This window comes from Lichenostomus cassidix, chromosome 2 (genome assembly GCF_008360975.1).
Source record: "Lichenostomus cassidix isolate B80296 chromosome 2, HeHo_3.0, whole genome shotgun sequence".
NCBI lineage: Eukaryota > Metazoa > Chordata > Aves > Passeriformes > Meliphagidae > Lichenostomus > Lichenostomus cassidix.
Window position 1 is genome coordinate 36,384,879 of NC_139482.1, and position 27,015 is coordinate 36,411,893.

Genomic DNA, 27,015 nt, shown 5'->3' on the forward strand with positions numbered 1-27,015 from the left:
GGCTCTTTCTTAACTCCCTTTTTTCCACTGGATGCCAAGGTTAAAAACAAATAAGTGGGTGGCAATTTCAAGCACAAAAGTAAGCTGCAGGCAGTCCTTGTTAATTTGATTTTTCACTAGCTCTTTTCATTTACATAATTGCAGCAGGTAAGTTGAGGGCAAATGGTTATGCCAGGTAGGCAACTCCTAACTTATTTTATGAGGTAATTCATGGTACTGTGGAATATTAATAACAAAATTTGGAAAAAGTTCAGTTGGTTAAATCAAAAATGTAGAAAAGGTGTATAATTATGACCAAAAATGCTACAAATGCTGCTCCTTACATATATTCTGTGCAAAACTCTATCCATGCCCTCATTTCTGGGTAACAAGCAATATCTAAAAAGATTATACAGTGCCTCACAATGTAATGTGCTATGTTGAGTGCCCAAGTTGCTGTGGATAAGTAGGGGGAAAAGTATGGCTGAGATTTTATTCATATACTGTTGAGTAGTTTGAAGTAGCAAACCTTATTTTCTTAGATAGCTCTTCTGGTCTAAATTGTAAGCCCCTGTCTAACCTCCTTTTTCAATATCTGGATGTTAATGGCATCCTGAAGAGTAGTAGCAGGGCTATTAGTCCTTAATTTCTCAGCTTTGATACTGTCTCTCTATAACTTTTATCTATATATTTTTACATACATTTGTATTGCTGAATTCAGTAAAATGCTCTACAGTGAAAAAGACAGTAATATGGGGAGTGGGCTATTTTCTTAAATTGGATATAGATTTATACAAAAAAAATCAAAGTTAGATTCCAATTCTTGCTTACCTGTCCTTGCCAGAAAAAAATATGTACCATATTAGGCATGATGTCTAGATATCCCAGATATTAAAATAAATATAACAAATTGAAAGATTTCCTGAAATGAGATAAAAATCACCTGGGTTTGTATTTTAATTTTCCTTAAACATTAAAAAAAAAACCAAATTAAAATCAGTCTGGGACTATTCAGAATCCCAAGTTTGATTTTCATTTAAAGCTTAAATTATTTTCCAGGTCTCGACTACAAACTTTCAGCTTCTCCTTTTACCTCCCTTTTACATATGATCAGCTCGTCTGCTTTTCTAAACTATTTCTTCTTAGCTCACTGAAGTTTCAACCTGTTAAATTTGTCTGCTTTGAGCAACATTAAGCTTCTGTGGTTTGCAGTTAACTCTCTGAAGTACCAGTCTTTGTTAAGGATGATTACTCTTATCAGTAAAGATTTATAGAATATGCTAAATACAAGTGCAAATTAGGATAGTGCACTTCTATAAACTACAAACCTCTTTTGTAGTTTGAGGCTTCTTACGTACATTGTTTTTGTAGTATGTTTTATTAGTTCTGCTTCAGAGACATTTGGGTGGCTGCTTCGTGATGTGTAGAATACAAACATAATTTTTAGGCGCACAATTGTTGCCAATTGTTCATACATAGTATGTAGCTATTTCCATAACCAATTTATACCAGTATGCCATGATCTTGAGTACTTGTAAAGAACAGCAAACTTCCTCCTTCCTGAAGTTCTCAGAGATGAAGAGGTCTTCAGCATGTTCTCCTTACACAGAATGTGATATTCCTCCTTCTTGTGCATCGGCAGAATTTCCTTGTTGGTAGAGCTTTCACTGCCATTGCTATTGCATCCTTCTGGCTAGTGGTAATGCATTTCAATAATTGTAATTTGTGTTCACCCCTATCTATATGAAATATGTCATATAACTCCTCTGGTCCCTACCCGTCCTTTCTGAGGTGTGTGTTTGCATAATTGTTTGTCATTCTTTGCCCAAGTTAAATTTTAAGGTTTTATTAAAACATTTTCTCTTTCATGTTTAAGAAATTTTCATGAGCTTTTAATAAAGCTCTAAACTTACTGAAGCTGCTATGTCACACAGCCTCAAAACACTATGATTACAGCTCAGACTTGGTGTGGCCACTTATGGGCTTGCAGACTTACCTGATAACAACTTGACTGCCCCTTCTTTCTTCCCTTTTGTGATGACCAAAATTGAGAAATACATTTATATCTTTAAATGTATTTATGGGTTAATATCTCCTGACTGTAGTATGACTAAGAATATATTCCTTTCTCCTTCACTGTATCCATACTTAAATGGTGCTCAGGCAGGCCGTGGAAAAAAGTGCAAACTGAAACACAACTGTAGCACACAAGTTACAAATAGGTAAGTCCTTGTCAGGTTTCAAAGGTTCGAATTTACCTTAAAAATCTCTGTTGCTGAGCAGTTTGTCAAAAGTGAAAATGTGATCATGCTCTTGTGGGTTTTCCAGGTATTGAAACAGAGATTTTTTTATTTCACTAGTAGGTACATGCTGTACCATTAAACCCAACTAGCCAGAGAAACTAAATGGGAAACTATCAAGAGAAATTAATTTTGTGACTGTGCTTATATTGAACTGGAAGATGTGAGAATAATTACAAAAATTAAAAATTGCTGGCATTCAGTATTAAAAATTGTACATTTTAAGGACAAGACTGGTGCTTATATACTTTAAGGACAAGGCTGACAGGAACTTGAAATTTATTAGGTAGCAAGAAACTGATGGTATTTTGAAGTCTTGGAGACTTCCAAAGTAGAGCACAGGCAGTCTCTCAGTTCATGTGCTACTTCTGAAAACTGATCTGGCAGCTCTATATCAAATAGTTTGTACAGGCTCCTGGTACAAGGGCAACTGGGCAGATTCATGATCTCAGTGAAATACTGCTGTATTCTTCAGGGGCAAGGTGGGGTTATCATGGGTAGGCTTTATATTGTGCTGAAAACTATGCATCAGCATTTTCTGAGGTTCCAGGGTTTTTCTACTTTTAATCATCTGTTGTAAAGAAAGACCCTTTTCACTTCTGTAGCCTCTCTCTGTGCTGCTTATGTTACAAAGTGGGAATCAAAGTCTTCTAACCATCTGGAGAAAGAGAGAATCCTCAATAAACAGGAATAGCAAAAAATACAAATAGCAGTACTGTAAAATAGCAGGAACCTAACAGGCTTCCTCTGCACAGTGACTTTGTAGATTAGGGTGTGTACTCCCACTTCTTTTCTCTAGGGTCTTTTAATGCTGAAAGAACATGGGGAAGTTTGCCATTGCTGCTACAGTAAGTGAAATGACTGTACTGTGGAGAGCTATCTGGCAATGTTTAAAGAGCCGTGGTACCAGCCTGAGCAGGTTACTCATATGAAAGTGGAATGCCTGCTTCTTTATTGCTATTGGTACATATTTATTTATTTTCATTTACACATTAGACCTTCTGGGATAGGATAAGTCTCAATTCTCTCTTTGACTGGCAGAAAAAAAAAATATTTCAGGAATCTTTCAGGGGAAAATGTTGAAAGAATGTTCTAGGATATATTAACGATAACAGTGGAATACCTATTCCTTAAATAAATGAAAGACCCTCAACATGCATATAATGCCTGAGACCACACAACTGGTGCAGCATTATCCATGTTCTAGTCTCACCCTCCAATGAGCACCTCCAGAGGCATTTGCTATCCCTCGAGGGTGTTTCCCCTTTCAGCAATGAGCCAGCGAGTTACCCTACTACCCTGTGAGTAGCAATGATATTGTTACTCATAAAACAGGGTGCCTGTGAGCTGAGAGGCTTGGAACCCTTCCCAGGTGCTAGAGCGAAAGATGTCTGGGTCAGCCGGGGGCGGAGGAGGCTCCGCAGCCCCCGGGGTGCCGCCGGTCCCTGCGCTGCCCCGCCCCACCCGGCTCCGCTACAGGTGGATAAAGGTGGCTCTTTCCCAGCTCCCTGCTCTCCTCCAGCCCATCCTCCTTCCCGGCAGCTCTCCATAGGCGCCCCCTCCCCGTTGCCTGTGGAGGGGTGCTGCAGGGGGAGCGGGCGCTGTCGGCCGGGGGCGCGGCTCCGCACCTGAGCGCGCTCCCCGCGGCGGGGGCAGGCCGGCAGCGCTGTGCGGAGCAGGGCTGACGAGCTGGGGGCTCCCGGCCCGGAGGCGGCGCGGCGGCATCCCCATCCTCCTTCTCCTCCCTATCCCTCCGCCTCCTCCCTCCCTACCTTCCCCCGGGCGCCCTCTGCACTTTCTTCTCGAACCACCCTCGTAGACAAACTTTGATGGGGAACCTCGCACCGCGCTGGAAAAATGCCGGTTATGAAAGGATTACTGGCACCCCAGAACACCTTCCTCGACACCATCGCCACCCGGTTTGACGGCACACGTGAGTCCGGGCTGGGGCTCCGGACACCCGGAGAAGGGGATGCGCGGGGGGCATTGTGCGTACTGTGGGAGCTTCCTCTTCCCTCCCCTCCGCCCCACGGGGCTTTCCCCGGTTCTAGGAGCCGGCAATGAGGAAGGAGAGGCGAGGGAGCTCCCAGCCTCTCCTGCTCTCTCGCCTGGCTTCTCCACAGCTTTGCAGGTGAGGAGGGCGCAGGGTCCCCGCCGTCCTCGATCCGCTGCGCGGAGGCTCCGAGGGCGCTGAAGCCCAGCTCCCTGCAGGAAAGTTGTGCGCTGGACTGGGGCTTCTCCTGCACCCCGGGCAGCCGAGACACCGCCGGGGAAAGCCACTCTCAGAGCTTGGGCTGGGCTTTGGCAGGAGGTTTGGGGATTGGGTTTTTTTATTTTTTTTTTTTTTTTCTCTTTAGTACCCCCAGCCCTAGGGGGGTACTAAATCTCCCTAAAAGCTGCATTTCTGTAAATCGGGCGCAGCAGTGGCAGCAGCTATTGCAGGGCGTTAGCGGAGGGAGGCAGGCAGGAAGGGAGCGAGGGCTGCTCGGGGCTGGCAGCACCATGGACAGGTCCCTGTCTCGGTCCCGGGCGGGTCCCGGCTGAGCTCCGCTCCCCGCCGCTGAGCTGTGCTCGGCTCCTCCCGCGCCGCCTCGGCCCCGCTGGGCAGCTCCCCGGCAAGGCGCTGCCTTCCTGCACGGCTGGCGTGCTCCCCCTCCGGCACGCCAGAGACAGGACCCGCCTGTGCCTTGACTTTTGTTTCTTCTTTAAGGGGGCTCACGCATATTAAAGCAAATAAAAGGAGGAGGGAAATAGCGGATTTGGGCCAAAATGGACTGCCATCCTTTTAAGAAACCTAGACATCCACAGTGGAGGATAATCAAACTCAGATTTGAGTTGCTCTTAGCTGTTTCTTTACTTAAAACATTTCTATCTAATTGGTTTGATATCTTCTTGGTTGAGTATCTATTGGCATTTCTGCTATGGTTCAATTACTGTGTAATTAAGACAACTGAACTGTGATTACTGAATCAGTAAGTTGTAAAATGTCAAGAAAATGATGCAGTCACTGAGATCAATTACAGAGAAGCACAGAACTGCATTATTACTGCTCTGCTAGTCTGAGGATACACAGATAATCATGATCCAGGGTTGTATGTAATTGATACTTCAGTATAAAGCAATCTCTCTCATAAGACTACTTAGATGTACCTTTAAATTCCTTCAACTACAGAGCTCAAAGTCCTTTTCCTTCTTCCTCAATCCTTTTATTTCTACAAAGTACTCGGGTATTATTTACTGTGTATTGAAGCATGTGGCTCTAACAAGAGTTTTGTTGCTGATACTGTCATTTGCTAGAAGAGCAGTTCTTCCCTTCTTTGTGCTCAGGACCCTCCCCCTTTGCAATGATTTCCTTTGCAAAGGATGGAGCACACAGCCTGACAGCTGTACACACAAACACTTCGCAAATTCTATACTGTTCTTTGAAGGTTCAATTTTCAATTTAGCAAGCAACGTTAGCAATGATATCCAGGTTTCTAATTAAATAATACACCAAGAAAAGGTCTAATCCCCATCTTCTCAGTGACACCAACAGGCAAGTGTCGTAGACAGGTTATTTCTTAGCTGAAATCTATACCAAATTTGAGCTACCTTTTTTAAGCTAGTGATTTTAGTGACCTTCATGAAGTGAAAGGCTGACCTTTTCTTAAACAAAAAACAGAACCCAGTGTCTTACATTTTAATTTAATGCTAGCAACTAATCTAGTTTTTTCTGGGATGTGATTGAAAAAGAATGAAATTAGGTGTTAAAGTTCACCAGAAAGTACAGAACGTTATCTTTTTATTATAGGCAGTGAAATACTCCTTTTTAGTTAGTTTTTCAGAATTTGGATTAAATGTTAATGTGGTGTATTCTAGAAGTCGTCATTGTACAATTTTTGGCATGTGAAATATTCCAGGAGGTTCACACGAAAAGATGCTCTATGAACTACATAGTCATACATCCAGTAAAACTTTGCAGGATGATACTATTCTATGGAAAACTGGTGGCATGTCTCCTAATATACATAATATACAGTCCTTTAGAGCGTTAGAGTAAAGCAATGAATCAGTTTAACATCACCTGAAACTAAGTTTCAGAAATAGAAAGCATTTCAGTTCAGAAACAGCTCATCAGCTTTGTTACTTTGCAAATGCTAAATTTAAATATAAAATTCATGCTTCTTTACCTGGCAAAAAAAAATTTCAAATAAAGAAGTGCAATTTTCTAAAATGTCTATACATATCTCACTATCAAGTAGAAAAATTAAAACCAATTTATTTTTCATTTAAATTGCCTGTGTGGCTGGTATTCCTGAGGTTGCTCAGGTGGCTAAAGCTAAAAGTAATACCCGTAGCTAATCCTTGCAGGAATCAGTCTCATGTCTTACTAGTTTTACAGGTGAAAACAGTCTGTGAAAATAATAGGACTGATACATGGCACTGAACCTGAGGTTATGTTTCACGAGCTTTGACTCCCCCATGATGATATTTAAATATTAAAATACTGTTTTGTGTCCAATGTACTTTTGTTTTGTTGTTTTAATATAGTCTGTAGTTAACAGACCTCTTTTCAATTTAAGCCCCTGGGAAGGATATATTATGTTGTCATCAGTGATAGACTAATCCACCAATGCATCTTTAATCCAGAAGAGGGATAATTCTAATTCCGGGCAAGAGTGCAAGAAGGGATTCCGATAATATTAGAAAATATGCTTTGCTTTGCACGGAATTTTAAAGAATTCATTGGCAGAACTTTTTTAGCTATACTGTTGCAGTGATTTATGTCTAATTAGCAGCTGTAAACCACACTATGAAATATTGCACATCTCAAAAAATGTATAAAGCAACTTCTTGGCAGGTTCTTCAGTTGCTCAGAATTCTCCCAGTAGATATTTTTTTTTGCTGTGTGTATGTTACACATAAGTATTCTTTACATATAAAACCACTAATATGTGCTAAACAAAACAATTAGATTAATTTTGGGGTTACTATTAGCTGTACAGGAGATTGCAGAAATCACCCGCAAATTTTCCCCTACCTGTGTTTGACATGTGGTAGAGCAGCACTAGAGGTTTCTTCTGTGGATTTCCATGGCAGAGCTCTCAGATCTGCCTATGTGCACTTATACTGTTACCTTCTTCCAATTCAAAAATATCTTTTGTGTGTCTGGCGTCTTAATTTAATGCTTTCTCAAAAGGATTTCCCCCCATCTGAAAAGCAAGCACCAGCTCATCCAAAGACTTTTTGCCCATTCTGTTAACATTGTGTTTATTGCCTATTTGGAAAACAAACATAAGCTTTTCCAAATGAGCGGTTTGTGGTTTTGGTTGGTTTTGGCTGGTTTTACTTTTTAGATAACAAAATAGCATTTTCAAGTAAGAAAATATTTCAAATATAAACCTATAATTAACCCCACCACCAAATATTATGAAACTGAATGTCTGAAGTAAGTTATTTCACTTCAAGCCTTTGAATGGACAATTTGCATCTTTTTGCTTCTTAACCCTAATTAGATTAGGCAAAGCATTCAGAAATAGTTGCACGGTAGGAAATTATGTTCTATTGTTTTCATATATATATATATACATACATACATATGCTCTATGCACTATTTATTTATTTAAATAGCTTAAATACACACCAAGGTGGTTGTTTCTGAAAACTTGCGAGACTTTCTCATGGAGCAAAGTTAACAGAGATTCTGAAAATAGCCTTATTAATTTGTATTTTAAAAAGGACAACAATTTTGTGTATGGAAATACTATAAAATGACAGCTGAAGTTCTATAATTATCTCCTGTTTGTCATATGTGATCAGATTCCAAATTAAGTGTGTACTTCACATTCTTATTGACAATCTTATGTGATCAGTCTAATTTGAAGATCAAGATGAGTAAATTCCTTCTTGCTCAGTGTCAATGGTAATAACTTATTAATTTTCTATTTGATGAACAAACTCTACATTCAAATGTTTTCCAATTAAAACTGTGCTCAAGTACTAACAAAAGGAACTTTGCACCTAAGCAGCAATTTTCGTAACATTTTTCTTTCCTGATAAAATGGAATTAGTTTTGTGATTGTTTTAGATACCCTTAAGGTGTGATTTAAAGTTACTTGATGAGAATACACAGATTTAAGCATACTAAATGTGATGTCAGCATTCTTTTGCTGGCACTGTGGGTAGAACCAGGTTGTCTCTTCTGCATCATCGGCAGTTAGTACAGAGCTGAAAGCCTTTGTGTATGGTGATCTTTCCAGATTGTAGGGTCAGATTCCTCCCCCACTCTTCCCCAGCTACCCCAGCACTTGCTTTTCTGTCTTGTAAACAAACTGGAAATGTCTGCTAGGTTGAGGCCATGCACTAACGCTTTCTGCAACTTTCTTGTCAAATTCTGTCTAATTCAGGGTGAATCTTATCCTCTCTACACCAGTCAAAGTGCTGCCTAATTGTATCACAGAAACTTCAAAAGCAGAAAAGTGCTTCTTGGCTGCCTGGTGGCTCTCCCACAAACAGGCTCAAGGAATTGCAATAGTATCAGATGTAGGGAAACAACGACTGAGGTTCCAGGGAAAGGAAGCTATTGACTCCAGGATCAGAATGGTCCACATCATAAGATAAAATGTGTTTCAACTACAGACTGGGGCACAGTATCTGGAAAGATGCTCAGCAGAAAAGTAACTGGGGGTGCTGGTTGACAGCAGCTGAACATGAGAGAAGGGTGTTCCCAGGTGGCCAAGAAAGCTAATGGCATCCTGGCCTTTATCAGCAATAGTGTGGCCAGCAGGACCAGGGCAGTGATCGTCCCTCTGTCCCTGGCACTGGTGACACTGCACCTTGGAGTACAGTGTCCAGTTCTGGGCCCCTCACTTCAGGAAGGACATTGAGGTGCTGGAGTGGGTCCAGAGAAGGACAATGAAACTGGTGAGGGGTCTGGAGTGCGCGTCCTGTGGGGAGGGGCTGAGGGAGCTGGGACTGTTTAGCCTGGAGAAAAGGAGGCTCAGGGGTGGCCTTATCGCTCTCTACACTACCTGAAAGGAGGCTGTAGCCAGGTGGGGGTTGTTCTCTTCTGCCAGGCAGCCAGTGACAGGAAAAAGAGACACAGCCTCAAGCTGTCCTAGGGGACACTTAGATTGGACATTAAAAGAAATTCTTCACTGTCCCTGGAGGTGTTTAAGACTGGATGTGGCACCTGTAGATATTGTGATATTGGACTCAATGATCTCAGAGGTCTTTTCCAGCTGAATTGATTCTGTGATTCTGTAAAGTCCTGTGACTGAAGAAGGGTGACTCAGAGTACGATAAGCACTGATCAAGTCAAAGAGGTTTCAAAGAAGTGACAGTGGAAAAGCTGGTGGTCTGTAAAACTGTCCCTCTGATGGAATGAGTGCAGGGAAGCTAATCTAGTTCTTTGTCGTAGAGATGATGTGAGTTGGCCAGAGGGAAATTTCCAAAGATGCTTACATTGTTGCTCTTATGTTAACACAGAATTGTTTAGCACTTTCACTTATATCTTTGAACAAGTAAATAATGTGGTGTTCTGAATTAACCATTTATTTTTCTCTGGGAAAATATACAGTCAACATCATAAAAAATATTGCCTGTTCTCAGCTCAAATCCCAAAAAAAGCTGACCTTGCCTCTCTGTACCTGCCTCTGTAAGACATGACCAGTGCTGCACCTTGCTGCAGTTCCATCACTATAAAAAAGCAAATGTGATTTTTAACACTAACCAGGGGTTGGATGTTGGAATCTGTGTCCTGTTGTTTCTCTTTGCTGGAAGTAACCAAGTGTCTAGATTAGGCAGCTAAATGGAAAATCTTTTCCTCTTTTGCACAAGTTTTGGGGCTGTAGAACTTCATAATTTAAGGTCGGTTTATCTGGTTACCTTTGCATTCAGCAGCTGATTCCAGCTTGAGCTGAAATTGGACCTGAAAGATGGAGTTGGAAGCGTTTCAAGGCATCTTAAGACCATGCTTCTTAATTCTTGAGTTCTGGTCCTAAGGATCTGATTAAAGAAAAAAAATTGCAGGCATTACTTTTAATATGCAGTCACTTAAATACCATGGCAAATGGTCATTATAGTGTATTTTATTCAGGGACCACGTTATTGTTAGTGAAGATACTGATGTATTCAAATTCTCAGGTGGTGTTCTCCTACTTTTGCTAGACAGAAATAAGAGAATGATAATTCTTCAGTTCTTCCATTCAGAGGCTATATAATTCAGCAATCACACTAATCTTAGATTAATGTTATAAACATAAAGCTGGACTAGCAACATACATCATTACTTTAGAAATAAAGTCTGTATTTGAATTCAAGGCAAGCACTTGAGATTTAAGAGTGAAAAGAATCATTCAATAAGGGGATTTTTTTTTCTGAATACTAGAAGATTATTATCATCTGTATTGTTTCTGGGTAGAAGCCTGATACACAGTGCAGGGATTAAAAAAAAAATCTGTATATTGGAAGTGACATATATATTTGAAAGAACGTATACTTTGTATGAGTGGAAGAAATTCTTTGGAGTATTTCTAAACCTTAGATGATTATCAGCATTCCCACTAGAGAGTTTCTGTAAATGTACCTTTTTTCCTTCTCCAAACACATACTACTTTTTTCTCTGCTAATGTTTCAATGAGTAAATAGGTTTACCCTGAAAACAGATTTCTCCTACTGGTATCATTGCATTTATACATTCAGCTTCTATTTTATATTTTTTTTATTTTATTTGTGCAGATAGCAATTTTATACACATTCCCAGTCTTTTTGGATGTAAAGCAAAGATGCTCAAAGTGTTGTTCAGGGCAACAATCAATAGAAATGCAACAAAAATTCTGCCTCAAGCACATGTAGTGTGAGCAAATAGGTATACAAAAATATATTAAAATAAATCAGGCAAAGTATGGGTTTACAGAGCATTAACTGCTCTTAGTACTATTCTGAGGAAATGAATTTTTCAAAGAAAAGCAAAGTACATATATTATATATGCTGTAGCCTGGAAAAGGTTCACAAAGGTAGTTGCTACAGCAGTTTTGCATTATCACAATCAAGCTTATCTTGTGTTAAAGTGACTAAAAGATAAAAGCACACAAGGAGCAACCTGCTCACAGAGTAATGTTGTTTCTTGCCCCCTTAATTTAAAAATAAAAAAATAAGAAAGAAGTAAAAAAGACAGAGTGTCAGGGCCGGAGGGAGAGGGGGAGGGGAGGCGCAGTGTGATAAAGATACAAACAAAACATTCTAAAGCCATAGACAGGAGAGAGACTTCCTTAACAGTAAAAAAAAGTCTTCTTTTGGACTTTATCTTGCTGAGTGCTTCTGGCTCCTTCTGTTTTCTGGGACTGATAGTAGTATTCAAAGGCTTTGGAACAGGTGTTGTTCTTAAAATACTGGTGCATTCAACATTGAACTTGACATTAAATATCGTCTGAGCATCCCTAAAGCTTAATGCTGGCTGTCAATCATTTCAAGGACAGCTGAAGACAATTGTGTTTTGGAGAAATATGTTGTCTTCCCTGTAGATCTTTTGAAGAGAAAACAGCTTCCAGTGTGCCAGCCTCAATTCACTTTCTTCTCAGGCAATGCTTATGATGACTAGGAATCTAAGATTATTTTGCTTTTTCTCTATTTTAAACCTATAGAAATACAGAAGGATTCATGTGAGCAGAATGGTCCTGAAATTCATTGTTACAGCTTTTATTGGTGGACTTTTCTCCTTGCTTTCCATCTCACTCAACAGCTATCTATGATGACATCTTATTTCAAAAGTATGAAAGAGAACTCTGAGCTGGTCTTTTTGTCATTTGTTTGATGTTTAGAATGAGAAGATTGTCCTCAGACAAATAGCTGGATTTTCTTTTTTCTCCCCCTAAATGTCAGATAACTCTTGGACAGATGATGAGTGTGTTTTTGCATAAATTCTGCCTATTCTCACATTTTGGAATTTATAATAATATGAAAAAACAATGGGAAAACTATATTGTTTTAGAGAAAAATATTTTTGCAGAAAGAACAACCTTCTTTGCGGAAGATTAAAAAGATTCTTTGGGGGTTTAAAAAACCTTCAAAAGTCAATAATAATAATCACCATGTATCAGTGACAAGCTGTTTTCTCTTATTTTTTGTTTATGTTTTTTAATAATCCAAATGAAAATGTGCAGTATTGTAATCCACTTATGTCTTTTTAACATATGGATTATGTTTGTGATTTCATAAGATATTCACTGCATTTATTAAACTGGATTTTTTTTTTATTGAATTGAAAGATCTTGAGGTTAGGAGTTTGGACTCAACAATTTCTCTTTTTCACTTCCAGAACCGTGGGAAGAAACATGCACCTTAGAAAACCTGTAGTTATAGAATTATATGTTAGGAATTTCAATAATTAAAAGTTCAGTGTAGAAGAGAATAGTTAATAAATATTAATGAAAGGTGTTGAGCTACACATTTGCCAAGATTAAGGAAAATTAACAGGATCACTGATTTTCAGAGGAATATATATAGCTATAAGCTGTGTCTCTCAGTGCTGTAATAATTGGGTGACAGCATAGGAGGAAAAAGGTGATAGAATAATGTGATTATACACTATATTTTGGGGGCCTTTCAAGGTCTTACTGTAAATTAGTGTTTGGAATTTTTAAAACATATTGTAGTTTTAATGACTGTATTTGAAGCAGAACTGTGCTCCAATATGGTATGACTGAGTTATCTTCTTAGTCATACTCAAGAGTTGCTTTTGTATTGAAAACAGAAAACAGATGCATTAGAAATCCTGACTGTCTTTACTACCTCTCTGTATTTTAACCAGAATATTTACCTAAAGTTGTTGGTGGGAGGTTTTTTTTTGTTTGGTTGGGTTTTTTTGGTTTTTTTTGGTTGGTTGGTTGTTGTTTGTTTGGGGGTTTTTTAGTTGACTTATTTGAGATGTTTAGAATTCATCAGGAGAGAGACTCTGCTGACAGTGCCTTGCAGAGTGTATCTGAGGGTGGCTAGAGCAAAGCATGATCCATGGAGATGTTGCCAACAACTTCTTGCCTGGAATTAGGCTGGTGGTGGCTCTTCCATTGTCCTACACAGAGTCATTCCCTAAGGAAAGGGGTGGTGGGCTCGGCTGCCCACATCAGTTATGTGAACTGGCTGCAGTGCAGCGTGAGACCACAGAGAGGATTCATCCTTTACACTCTTACAGCTGTGCTAAAGCTTGTGATGGTTAAAGCATACTGTCAGTTTTCCTTCTGATAGGGTGGAGGTTTGCATCCAACTGTTTTCAGTTCCCCTGTAAGAACTTGCCATTTTCACCTCTGAATCAGGGATTTTTTTTTTCTTCAAATTCATTAACAATTACAGTTAATTATTAATTAACTTATTTTTGTACCTGCAGAGGTAGCCATAAGTGATGTCTGAATTTTGAAAAAGTAACCTGTTCTCCTTTAAAATTTATTAAAAACCTTTAAAAAACCTAGATTATAAGCAACCTTAAACACAAAATTGATTTTTTTTTAAATTTTTTTTTTTTAAATTTACTTACAGAATGAACTGGAGTGTTGATTGATTTTTAGAGGTAAGGGATAGTCCTGGGCTGTAAAGTGTACAAGTGATCTTTGGCCAAGAAAGAAAAAAGGAGGGAGCAGCTGTGAAGAAGCAGAGATGGATTGACTGATGGGATTGCTGAGTGAGCAGCAGGTATTGCTTTGGAATGAACTGAATGCTTCCCCAAGCTGCTGATCGATCCCTGCAGCAGAGGCAGTGATCAACAAGAGTCAGGACAGACAGGTGGAAATTACTGCAGACATTTAAGCACGTCAGTCATAATTCTTATATAAATAAAGCAGGCAGGTGTTGAACTCTGTTCACACTGCCGTGAGCAGGATCCAGATGGGGATTTAGGATTTTGGTTGCAATTACAACTCTGTGCTAATAATCAAATTAGATAATGGGAGCAGTAACTCTTGGAGAAATGCAGAGTCTTTCTTGCCTGTGTTCAGTTGGAGCTATCTGAATTGCAGTTTTCCCCCACTTTTGTTCTAATTAAATAAGACAATTATGTATCAGAAGTGTGCTTCCTTTTGACACTAAAAGGATCTTCAGAAAAGCAATTATCTATCTGGATATTTCAACACTTTGTACTTCAAATATAAGTACAGAAACATATATGTAGGTGACAACCAGCTTTAATTGCAGAAGAAATCATGCTTCAGATTGGATAAATAGTTAATTTATTCATTTTTCTGCTGATGTGTATCTCCTGGGAATGATTGCTTGAACTGTCAGGGGAGCTGCAGGCCTTCTGTTCGTGCCTTTTGTGGCGAATAATTGTAATGTTGCTAATTTCTACTGGGTTTTCTGTGGGTATACTTCTTTAAACGTAAATAATCACAACCTGATATTGTGTCAATCTCACCTAGAATATATCAAATTACTGGAGAAATAACTTTATGTAAATAGGTATGATCACTCGGAAAGAACAAGGTGGAGATAGAAGCAGCCACTCTATGCACCAGAAAATAGGATGTGAAGTACAAGTAAATAGTTCAACTGGCAGTCTCACAAGTGACTAGCACAAGGAGGTCTCTTCCAGGAAAGCAGCAAAGTTGGGAGAAATGATAGTAATGTAAATAAATAGTCCGAAACTATAGTAATTAGTTTGCATTTTACATTTATTCTTCATTTTAAAACACATTTTCATTTTATGAATTCAGTGTAGGCAAGGTTCTGTCACAGAAAGGAAGAAAAAGGGCAGAAAGCCAAATAGAAATACTGTGTGACCCACACCGTGATGGATAGATCTTAATAAGGCGAGTTTTAGGAGTTGAGTGAAATAATTACAAGTAAAGCTAAGAGGTTAGAATTAATTGGGGGAATAACAGTAGGTTTTTTTTCCCTAGCCTGATATGGTTGATATGTCAGTTTATATGAACTGTCATTGAAAATAATACTTCCAGGTGTTTCGGTAAAGGTTGTGAGGCATTTTCTGCCACTTTTACATATTCTATTTTATGCTGGGATGACTTTCTAAGACAAGTAAGAATGAAGAAGGAGGAAGTTTTTTACATTTGTAGGATGATGGTATTGGCTTCTAACCTTTTTGATGCTCAGAAGTATATAGAATTGATTTTTTGCATTTAATTAAGATTTACATAGTGTTTATTCAGTGAAATATTTTTCTAAAGAGAAGTTAATGAGAAAGAATCTTTGTAATGGTGTTTCTTAGTTTGATAGTAGCTGTTTTATAGCTATTAAATTTTGACATATTGCTGCGCTGAGCACAGTGGTTTTATTTCATCTGTTTTAATGCTAAGAGTACGGTAGCAGTTTGCATAGCACTTGAATATTTTGGTGCTCATTTATCATGTCTAATTCATGGCTTCCAGGGAGAGTTTGTGAATGGCACAATAAACTGAATATAATGACAGAATAGATTCTTCTTGAAAGCAGGTGCTTCCTGATAGGTTTGCAAGCTTGGCAAGCAAAGTTTATGGTTGTACAATACTGCAGTGAGTTTTTTAAGAGTTTGGCTGTGTAAAAAATTGAATCTTTGCTTTTTGAAAGACCAGCATTTTCTTTGGCACATAAGACAAGACCATCTTGGGCCTCATGACACAGAATATGTCTGGAGCTGGTGGTACAAACTGGAAATGTCTCCCAGCCAGGCTCAGTCCAAATACATGGCTTGCTGTTCTCTTGCAGGGAAGCACCAATACATTTCTTGTTCTGGGAAACACTTTTCCAGATTAGTCCTTGAATAACAAACGGAGTATAAGAGCTGGCATCTACATAAACAATGTGAGCACTTGATGGGAAAGGGTCTGAAGTACAGCACTGTGTGACAGTCACAGCTCTGTGTGCTGGGATTATGAGGCAAGAGTAGAGAACTGTTCTCTGTATTACCAAGAAAGTAAAATAGTCTCCAGAAAAAATAAAATTTTCTGCAGAAATTTTATTTATTTATGGTAGTACTGCTGCTCCACACTAAGGGATATGCTTTTTACTGTTGTTAAATCCTCAGTGTTTCCCAGAAGAATTTCTATTTGATCTTAAAATCAAACATGGGACATTATTACAGAAAACAAAGCAAAATATATTTCTGAACTAAAACATTTATCTTCATCTTTTAATTATCTGAAATATTGGATCAATCATGAAACTTTATCAGGTTTTAAGCTTTAAAAGTAATTTTCAGAAACCTTTTACATTTTGTTACTCAAGATATATCATGATGACTGAAATAATTTCAAGATCTCTTGTATCATCCAGGTAGATCTGCTGTTAAAATATAGTGCTAGAGAAGTTAATAGTTATAGCAGAAGAGAAATAGAGAACTTACAAAAATGAAGGCTGTATTTTATTTTCACAAGTGTAAATTACTACAAGCGTTAGTTACAAGACTTTCACAACTAAAAACCACCCTCGTACCATGTTTGTTTCATTCTTGGCCCAAAAAGGACATGTTTCACATGTTTCACACCCTTAATCCTTCCAGCATGGTTACTTTATAGAATGGATTGTCGCACATGAAAGGCATATTTCCATCCTTACCCTGTAATTTCCAAAATTACTCTTATGAAATGTCCTGACAAGACCAGACTAGCTGAAAATGTTAAACTTGGCTTTAACTATACTGACGACAAACAAGAAGGAACAAAGCATAGAACTAGATAGTCTAGGTCACAGAAACTCATCTTGCATTAGAAACAGAAAATATCTAACTTCTTCTTATCTTGTAATGTTCTCAATCACAGACTTTGGAGAAATGAAGAGGATTTTTCACGACACAGGATTTGTAACAACCTACACTATGATGAAACAGCATGTCTATAAAGAGCAATTCTATCTTTACTTGCAATGTCTATCTTTGAGAACATTAATGCTCAGCCAGCAACACAAAAACTTTTCATATGAATGTGGTTTGAAACGTCCACGAGGAAAAAATATTCCTCTAAAAATGTACTCTCTACTTTTGAAAAAGTTCTTCTAATAACACAGCTTTCACACAGCTTTCAGACCAAAATTAGTAAGCAAATTGCATGAATGTTTAAAAAAAAAAAGCCTAAAACTGAAAGGGAACCCAAACAAACTTGCATTAGTAAAAATGTGCAATAATGAATTTATGTCCTTTATCACATTGATATATTTTTATTTCAGAACTTCAGGATTGCAATATCATGTTGTACCACACTTTGGGAAGCATCAAAAACAGAGTGGCTTTTACTGGTATTAACTGTGTTTTCTGAGGCACAGCTGAATCTGTTTTCAATCTACTGAAAGTAAAAATAGTACTACTAGAAATCTCTAAGGTGTCATGGTGTGTTTTCCTGCTTTCTAAATCATCAAGACCAGAATGTCCTGGAATTTTAACCAAATGCACTTATCTGTTTATTCAGTCTGGTACCTTTTCCGAATCCTTCTATTCCAACTGGGTACCAGTGATGGAACCTGATTTTCTCCCAAGACAGTGCTTGACCCAACTCAGATCAGTTGGAAAATTTATTTTGCCCAGTATGAGAGAGCTGTCCTTGAAGTGTGGGGACATTCACTCGCTTACTCGTTCACCAGACTAACTGTAAAAGTACTAGGAGTTTTTATTTCCATAAATAATACATAAGTTCCATACTTTTTTGTGAGAACTACAGCAAAAGCCCAAGTTCTTCTCCATAACTGAAATATAAAACCAGTGATGAGAAATGGAAACCTTTAAACCTTAGCCCTGGTATGGTCATGCTTAATATGCAGTGAACATGGTACCAATTCATAGGGATATCTAGCAAATTTTGGCTAATTCTTTCCTCTGTTTTTAATTAATCACTTTTGTTTCCTAATTTCACAAAGTGTTGTGATTCTAATATTTAAATTTGCTAAAATATCAGATAAAAAAGTCTCTTCTACTCTTGCAAATATGTGAAAGGAGAGACAAATGATTCTGTATGCCAAAGAACCCTTGTTTACTCTTGCAGTTGAGCTGCTATATGAACATTCTGTAATCCCATACGGTCAAGCTGACACTGAAATTTTGTGAAAATGGGGCATGAGTAATTTCTCTCCTGGCTGCTTTATAAGGCTTATTGTATCTTTCTTCCCTGATAAATATTGCTGAAAATAGGCAGGGGATTTAGTGTTGAGAAGAGAGATGGGGAGAGGAATCAGAGGTGTGTGGGAAATACAGTCACTTAAGTCCTGCTTGCTTTATTACAAAAAGCAGCAGTAAATTAAAACTTTCTTGAGAGATTCAGCAAGCATGGGCAATCCATAGGAGTTTCAATATCACCTTTTATAACACTCTGAAACAGATACCTAACTGATTCTGTATTGAAGCTTTCCAATTTAAGACGTTTTTTGCTTCAGTACCTTAAAATAAATGTGATACATTAATTCTGAGTCTATTGCTGTGAGGGAAGAAATAAATCAGTTTAAATACTTGGAAGATAGACATATATGCTATTTGTCCTTCTTGCTATTTTTGACAGGAGAGGGTTTTAACACTGAATACCTCTGAAAGATATAGTGAACGTGGTACTATTTTTTTTTCCTTAACTGGTTCAAGTTATTTTCAGAATGGAGTACTGGAAAGTGCTTTTCTTTCTTTTGTCTGCAGAGGGAATCTTGCATTCCTAATCTTTAGTGCTTCTTGGATGCACTTTAATTAAAGGCCTGAAATAGACTGTATAGCTACCCTTCTTAACTCCATAAAACTTATAAGAATCTCATAATAGCTCCTCTCAAATCTCACATCTGGAAACAGGGAAACCAATTATGTTTGAGTTGTCATTTTCTGTGTTTATGGAAGGATCTTGCATAACACCGTGAGAATCACACCACTTAAGAGAACTGATGCAGAAAGTGAAATAAAGTGGTCAAAATCAGAGCCACTTTGGTTTTTGTCTTGAATTAATTGCCATTCAGGTGGACTTGAGCTAATTTCAATAATAGAAATTACTTCCTAAATGGAATAATTTATTTTATTGAAACCATTTAGAACTAAAAGACTCTTAAATGAGTTTTCTAGAAACATTCATTTTTACACAGTTTCCGCTAAATCGTATATTAGCACATAAAATGAAGCAGCTGGAGATGGTTCTGACACTTGAGAAAAGACACAAATTTATATCCATAAATTTAACACATCTGGGTATGAAGAACATTTTTTTAGATATGTGTGATATTGGTAGCAGTTTTAATAGGCACATAATGTATTTTCTGATCATTAAAACATTGAGTATATATTCAGTTATTTAATATCTTTAATATTGCTAAATACAGTTTTCTTTTAGCTGAAAAATGTACTTGAGGAGTATGAACTTAGCTAGTTTAGTTATGAGAATCAGTCTGGTTACTGCTTGTTTGGTTTTTTATTTAATACTAAAATAACCACTAATATAATGACCAATGAATCCCACATTGCAAGATATTTCTAATCTTTTATGCATTATTCTGTGGTTTTCCCCATGAAAACAATTTCTTCCTAAAATAACAACATTATCTGGCATGCAGTGTCTGAACATCATGTACTACATTTTCTGTTGTTCTGTGCAATGGTGAAAATTATATCAAAGTAGTTTCTGTATAAACTGAACCATTGATTTATAACCTTTTATACCATTAAGTGTTTCAAAATAATTTTATCCTCTGTTGGAAAGACTTATGTAGTTATGCATTTATAACATTAAAAATCAGTGGAACAGAAATACTTTTAAATATTCCTTCAGAATCAATGTTTGTATAATGCCAAAGCTTTACTATTTCCATAAAAATAGGAGAGTTTGGTTGCCTTGGCCTGCATTCATACTTCCACTTGTAGAAATGGAGTAATAAGGAACAAGTCCTCCTGACAGATCTCAAAATACAGATATAAAATTATTTTATACATAATCATCCATGTCTGATGAGTCAGCATGCCATAAATAACTTGCAGTGCATTATTTTTTATAAGTGACTTCATTCTTAGGAATGTAATTTTCAGATAAGTCTAAGGAATGGAGTCAATTTTAAACTAAAATCTGAAATTTCTGTAGGACCAAATGTTTCAGTGTCTTTATTAGGAACACACTTACTAAATGGATTGCCAGACATGGAAAACGGACAGGCAGGTCCAGATGGTGTTTTCACCATCTGAAAAGTGTCCTTCTCTCCATTGATTAGAGTAGAAAAATAAAGAATAAATGCCTGAAATTTCACTAGACAAAAGGGACCACTGGTGGTCCTTTTTTCCCCTGTGTTTAAGTGGCCATAGAGGCCACGAATATGAAGATAAATCATTGAAGAATATTGGTCTATTAAAAAAAAAATCTATCCATCTGTGTGTGTATATATATATATATATATATGTATTTCACATCAAGTTCTAATTGCTGCAGTGATGGAATTCAAAACCAGTTCAAAGATAAAATCTCTTTCTGACAAACCAAGTTAGTATTGATATTTGAACTTAAGTCCACTGGTTATATTTATCATCACTAGTAGGTTTCATGTGGAGAGAAATGTATTGAAAGCTGTGTGTCCAATTAAAACTGGGGATGGTATTTCACAGGGCTGCTCTGATTTTAGCCAAGATCTGAACTTCTGTTCTTAATGAAGCTAAATTGCAAATTAAAACCCTTGTATTACCCTTGGCTTTCAATGCAGAGATCAATAGAGTAGATGAAGAAACAGATAAACGTGGGATGCTGCCCACTCTATGTTGCAAGGAAACACAAGTGGGTCAGGAGCGATTGGGTTGTTGTTTGCCACTTACCTCATGTTAGTTGATAATCCTGCAGGCCTTTGTGAGATTACAGTGGAACAGAGCAGTCCTGTAACAATGCTTCACATAGTAATAATAAGGAAAACAACCTCTTTCCCAGAAAAACATAAGAAGCTCTGAGCACCCACCAAACCTTAAGCCTTTTCAGAGTAAGCCCTTTCAGGTTGGAAATACTGTCTACTTCCCACTGTATGCTCTCTTTCAGTGTTCCTCAGAAACTTCCAAGCCCAGACTTCAAAAAGGAAAGCGGGCTGAGAATGTCACTCCACAGATCAGATCTTTCAAAGACAGAATATTTTTCATGGGAATGTTATCCTCATGTCCCTTGATACTGCTTGCAGCTGTGCAGGGGTTCCATTTCATATTGAGAAAATACACAGGCAGTAGGCTCATAGGAAGTATTTGATGTCTGTGCTTTGCATTATTACTTTAATTCAAACTAACTTATACCATGTCTCTTGTTAATGAGTTTGCATTAAATTGAGGTGTGGTCTGAATGACCCATAACAGTGGGGTTGGAATTTTAAGGTCCCTTTGAGCTCTAACTATTCTATGATTCCACAAATAGGTCACCTCTATGTCCTTTAATTTAGATAAAACCTGTTCTGTGTGAGCACTGTATGGTACCTGTGGTGTGTTTCACATGTGCTGGATGCATTTCACCCGACAAAGTGACCTGCTAATTCCATACAATCTGCAAGAGAGATCGAGTGGGCATGGAGACCTGGTACAGCAGGTGCTCTCTTGGCCTGGAATGGCAGGAGGCGTTGGTAACACTGTGCATGATGTCCTGTAGGGCCAGTGAGACCCCAGTAATATGCACAGCAGACTGGATGCTTTCTGAAGGTGGTGATTCACATGTTGCATTGATGGTCTGTCCATCAGAAAAGGCTTTGTCCACAATTTATGGATATCCCATGGTCATGTCATCTACCTTGCTCCTTCTAAAGTCCAGCTCCTTCAAAAGTTCTTTCCTGAGTGTGATAGGAGGGCAAATCTGAGCGGAAATTCAGATATCTGATCATTCTGGGTTGAGTAGAAGACTAGCATTTTTGTTGATTTAAGTCATACCTTCATTCTGGCTCTTGAGGCTGTTACTGTTACAAGGCTAAGTAAATAACAAAATTCCCTAATTCAATTTTCTTTTATCCTTGAAATGAGACATCATGTACGCCTAACTTGTAAGGGAGATCTGAAGAAGGTTTAATGTTTCTAAAACATCTTGAAGATGTACAATGACCTGCAAATATTGGCTATCATTCCTTAATTACTAAAAAAATATTAATTTCCCAACTCCATTGACACTGTTATTATTTTACCTTTTGGTTGTTGTTCTGAATTAATGTTTTATCAAACAAAAATTTCAATTTAACTTTTTTATAAAAAAAACCTTATTTTCATCCTGGTCAAACCTAAACATCTTTTGGGGTGAGTGGCCAATTCCATCAATGTCCCACCCCTGTTTGGCAGAGCAGTAAGGTTGTTCTAAATTCCAGCTGTTATGTCATCCACAGAACAGTACTGAAGCTGTAATATTGTTGACTTAGCACCAGCTTAACGGAAATTTTGGGTTTCATTGTTATGATGTCAGTTTTGTTTTGAGAAACTTTATGGTTTTTCTGTAGTTTCATATTCTCCAGATATCATTGCCTAATTAATTGAAACAGAAACGTGGTGTAGAAAAAGGTTTATTTCCACATTCTTTTCAGAGTTAATATATGATGTTGCTATGACTCCTTATAATTTTGTACCTCAAATACTCTTTTTTTGTCTCCTTGCACATTTTTTTCAACTGGAGTTATCCATTTCTTCTGAATGCAAAGTAATTTTTTTTAAAACATCATGATAAGAAACAAACTATAAAGAATCCTTCATTCTCTTTTTTTTCCCCCCTTTTTTTCTTCTAGGTACTTCATTGGCTTTTTAAAGTTGCATTTTTACTTACATTTTCTTCCTTTCTGTGTGTGAATTCTCCACACCCACTTTCCAGGAGTCAGGGTGATGGATAGATGGGACAGATTAGTGAAATTAATAGGTAGAAGACTAGAGCTTCTATTTGCTAAAGACTGTCAAGTCTTAGGCAAAAAATGGATATGTATTACTCTTTCAGAGACTCAGTGTAAAGAATCCTATGATGGACCTATTAGAATGCCTGTTCTGGAATTTTCATTTTCTTCCTCGCCATGAGACTTCTGAAAGTCTTTTCTTCTGGTTTGGTTTCTTGGTTTTTTGGGGTTGTTTGTTTGTTTGTTAACATCTATTTCATATAATTCTGTGTATTTTTACATTCTTATAATGCCTTTTTTGGTTTTCCCTCAGGACTGGGTGTACATGGATGGGGAGGAGCATGATTACAAATGCCCTCCTCTATGGCCCTCATGCTTTCCAGCTGCACAGCTGGCTGTCATTCCAGATGTTGTTCAGTTACCACTACTCTTGCTTAGGAAGAACTTAATTTGTTACTGGCTGATAAAAAAAGTGTACTCAACCCTGCTGGCTCCCAACTTGTCATGGGACAGGGCTTAGTCTCTTCCTCTTTTTTGTGTTGTATGCATTTTTCCAGGCCCACTCTTTAACTGTGTGTACATGATGTGAGTGGTGGCACTTTGCCTTAATATATTCTTTAAGATTTCACCAAAAATAGACTTTGAAACATACAAAACAAAGGTTTTACATAATCTTAGCAAGAAAAATATCTTCTGAATTGTAAAGTAAATAACTATTTCATGGCAATAAATTCCAGAAGTTTACTTTTATTTCAATCTTAACCTTTAAACCCCTGGAGGAAGGAAAATATCCACAGGACACTGCAGCTCAGCAATAGCTTACTGTTCACACAGAAATATTTAAAAAACTCCTATGTTTATATGCATCCAAAAATATATATATCATAAATGATAAATGGTGAGCCTTAAAGCAGATTTTTATTTGCAAGGCAATAGGAGAAAACACTTTAAAAAAAACCCTAAAACAATATTATAGGTGTTGTTTGCTATCCATTTTTAATAATAGGCTTTCCTGTTATGTGCTACAGTTTGTTCTGTTTCTTGAATGATTTCATAGAGACTTTCAGATCAGGATGTGCCATAAATAACAGAGTATAAATAATCTATCGTTATACAGACATTTCATTAATAATGTATTGCTGTGACAAGAATGAGCAAGCATAACTTGTAAGGCAACCTTTTCAAACATTAATAAATACATGCAACAAAAATTTGTAAAATTTATTCCCAAATTGTAGCAATACACACTGATATAACAAGGAGACAAAGTGAATGATTAATACACAGAAAAAAAAATAGTATTTGCAGACACTGAGAGTTGTAAATACAGACTATAATTTTCTTTTAATCTATTGTTGTGCTAGGTGAGAATATAACTACACCATTAGTAAGTCAACTGAGGAAAAAAGCTGATATGTTCCCTACTTCTGAAAATCATGCTCTTAAGTAATGGTGCTTTGTGCAATTTTGGGTGGATTATTTATTGCCCAATGATACACATATCAAAATGAAAAAATAGCATTAAAAAAATTCTGCTCAACAATTTGTTAAAAGCGCAACTTCATTTTTTTCCTAATGTTATTAATTTATCACAGGACATAATTTTCTTTTGTGTGTGAATTTGCATCCTGAGTACTTCCTTGCAATTAACTACTTAGATTTCTTAAGCATATTTTATATGTAGGATTTCTTAATGAAAACCATTCCTTTTGCTGTTGTCTCTTCCAGTGGTAATATGTTCCATTCGCTTCTGAAATTCTGTAGCCTGTAGTACGTTCTCCCTGGAAACACTTTGATAATTTCAATAGTTTATCTTCATGTTCACTTTTTTTTTTTTTTCTTTTTAAATACACAATATTAAACTAGAGGCAGAGGCAAAAATGTGTGGGACAATTTATTATAAAGAGAGTTGTGAGTTTTTCCTACATATCACATATGGTTATGTCTTAGAATCTTTCTGCTCTGTTAAAGACATGGAGATAATTGATTTTAGTAGAGAACAAAAAAGTGTTTAAATATCTGGCATTGTGCATGTCGTTAAGCAGGCATGTATTATGCTTTTATTTAATCAATTGCAGTTACCAGCAAATGAGGTCATGTCTAATCTATGGTATATTGCCAATGAAAACTATGATCATGACATACTTTAATGACATGCGAGGCACCAAATCCTCCAATTGTTTATCACAACAGGATAGTTCCTCTTCATTTTCATGTGTGATTTATATGTGGAAGGTCAGATGTGCTTTTGGAAATTGAAGCAGCACTAGCACCTTCTATTTTCCTGTACAGTCAGATTATCCATTTAGATTAATTAGCATAGAAAAAACACTACAAAGATATTTTGTTTATTAACAGTTTCAAAAAGTGAAATTACCCTTTTAAGTTTTTCCAAAAGTTGCAGCAAAATTATCCAGTTGTACACATGGCTCTAGAACGTGACAGTATTTCCCTACCAGACAGTGCTAGTGCTATGCGTGCAAAATGAGGATGGGGGGGAACACTCATCTGGGATTGACTGCATTGAAAAGCATAGTAAAATCCTGCATTTTTAGAAAACAAAGTGGGACTCTGATTATTTTGTCAGAGCAAAAATCCGTCCCCTATGATCTGAATCCCAGTGGCTGGTTTTAAATTCTGTTCAGCAATTTGGTTCCTTTGATAAGTGGCCTTGTTATCACACTGCCTTCTCTCACAAAGTTGTTTTTCTTTTTGTTCTTTATGCTTTATCATCACACCAAGCATCTTCCCAGTCTTCTGTCTGTAGGGAGATTAAGAATAGGTTTCTGTATATACATCAAACCCCAAGGGAAAGAGGACATCTTTGGGAAGATAAATCACATCATTTTGCTTAAATTGCTTACCAAAACCCTGATTTAGGAAAGGACTGAATCACAAACTTGAGAGGAAGTGTATGTCCAAATCTAGTGTCTTTATTTTCTCATTTTTCTTTTTTTTTTCTTTAATTTCTGCTTGAGTGGAAAAGGAAGGACATTACATTAAATCATGGGGTTTTTATTTTTCTATTCTGATTGTGACTGAAGCTTTTGGTTTATGAAATTATGGCTACTCAGCTTATTTGCATTTGTTTTTTGAAACGTGGACCTTCGTAATAGAGGTAATGCATCCCTTTATTTCAACATGAAAATGATAGATATTACTTTTGTGGTCACTAAGTCTTTCTTTTTTACCCCACAAAGTAGATGGTCCTCCTAATATAACTGCCTGATTTTTCTTTTTTTAACTTTTCCATATTATTTAACTCAATAATCTTGGGTGTTTCTTAGTTAGTCAGGGTTTATATTGCTTCAACCAAGATCAAAATTTGATGACTAGATATTTATTATGTATGCATGTAGAAGTATACATGTAGATTTCATAACTTCATTTTGCATAAAGGAATTTGTATAAAATACTTGAGATGAGCCTCTGTAAATTTCAGAATTTTCTATTTGGGGAGCCTACTAGAGTTTAAAAAGTGAACAATAAAAAGAACTTTGGAGACTCAAGGCACATCATTCAGAGCTTTTGTGAAAAAGCTTAAAAAGCTATAGCTATCTTAAATCCTTTCACAATATTTTGAAGGTTTTTTCCCTTTTCAGTTACAGTCTCTGAGATGAAGCCAACCACAAAATTCAACCAGGAAGTGGTGTTAGCTCAAGTTTTTAAAAAGTCGTTCAGGGGGTGCTTGTTACTTACTTGTTTGAAGTTTAGTTTTTGTTGTGCTTAGTTTCAGTTACAGAACATGTCAAAACCATTTTCCTGGCATATGCTGCATCCTAGGGTTATCTTCTGCACGGCAGTGTGTCTCAGTAATGATGGAATAACATCCCCACAGCAATCACACTAAGTAGTGTTGCTGCTGTATTTAATACTCTCTTATCTATTTTAATACAGTATAACAGGTGGAAACTGGAGGCAACCTGCAGTCAGCACAGCAGCCCTGCATCATGTTTTAGCATTTCTGTGGGAGCTACATAGGTGGTAGACAGATCATAATAAATGCAAGTAATT

General features: G+C 37.3%; 1 protein-coding gene across 1 annotated transcript in view; it reads left to right on the top strand.

Annotated features, from left to right (window-relative positions):
• The first annotated feature begins 4,025 nt into the window (after positions 1–4,025).
• Positions 4,026–27,015, top strand: part of KCNH8 (potassium voltage-gated channel subfamily H member 8) — a 177,318-nt gene continuing 154,328 nt past the window's right edge. The window contains exon 1 of the mRNA XM_085051068.1: positions 4,026–4,212. Within this exon, the coding sequence (XP_084907194.1) occupies positions 4,137–4,212 (76 nt within the window). The 5' untranslated portion in view covers positions 4,026–4,136. The remainder of the gene's footprint in view (positions 4,213–27,015) is intronic.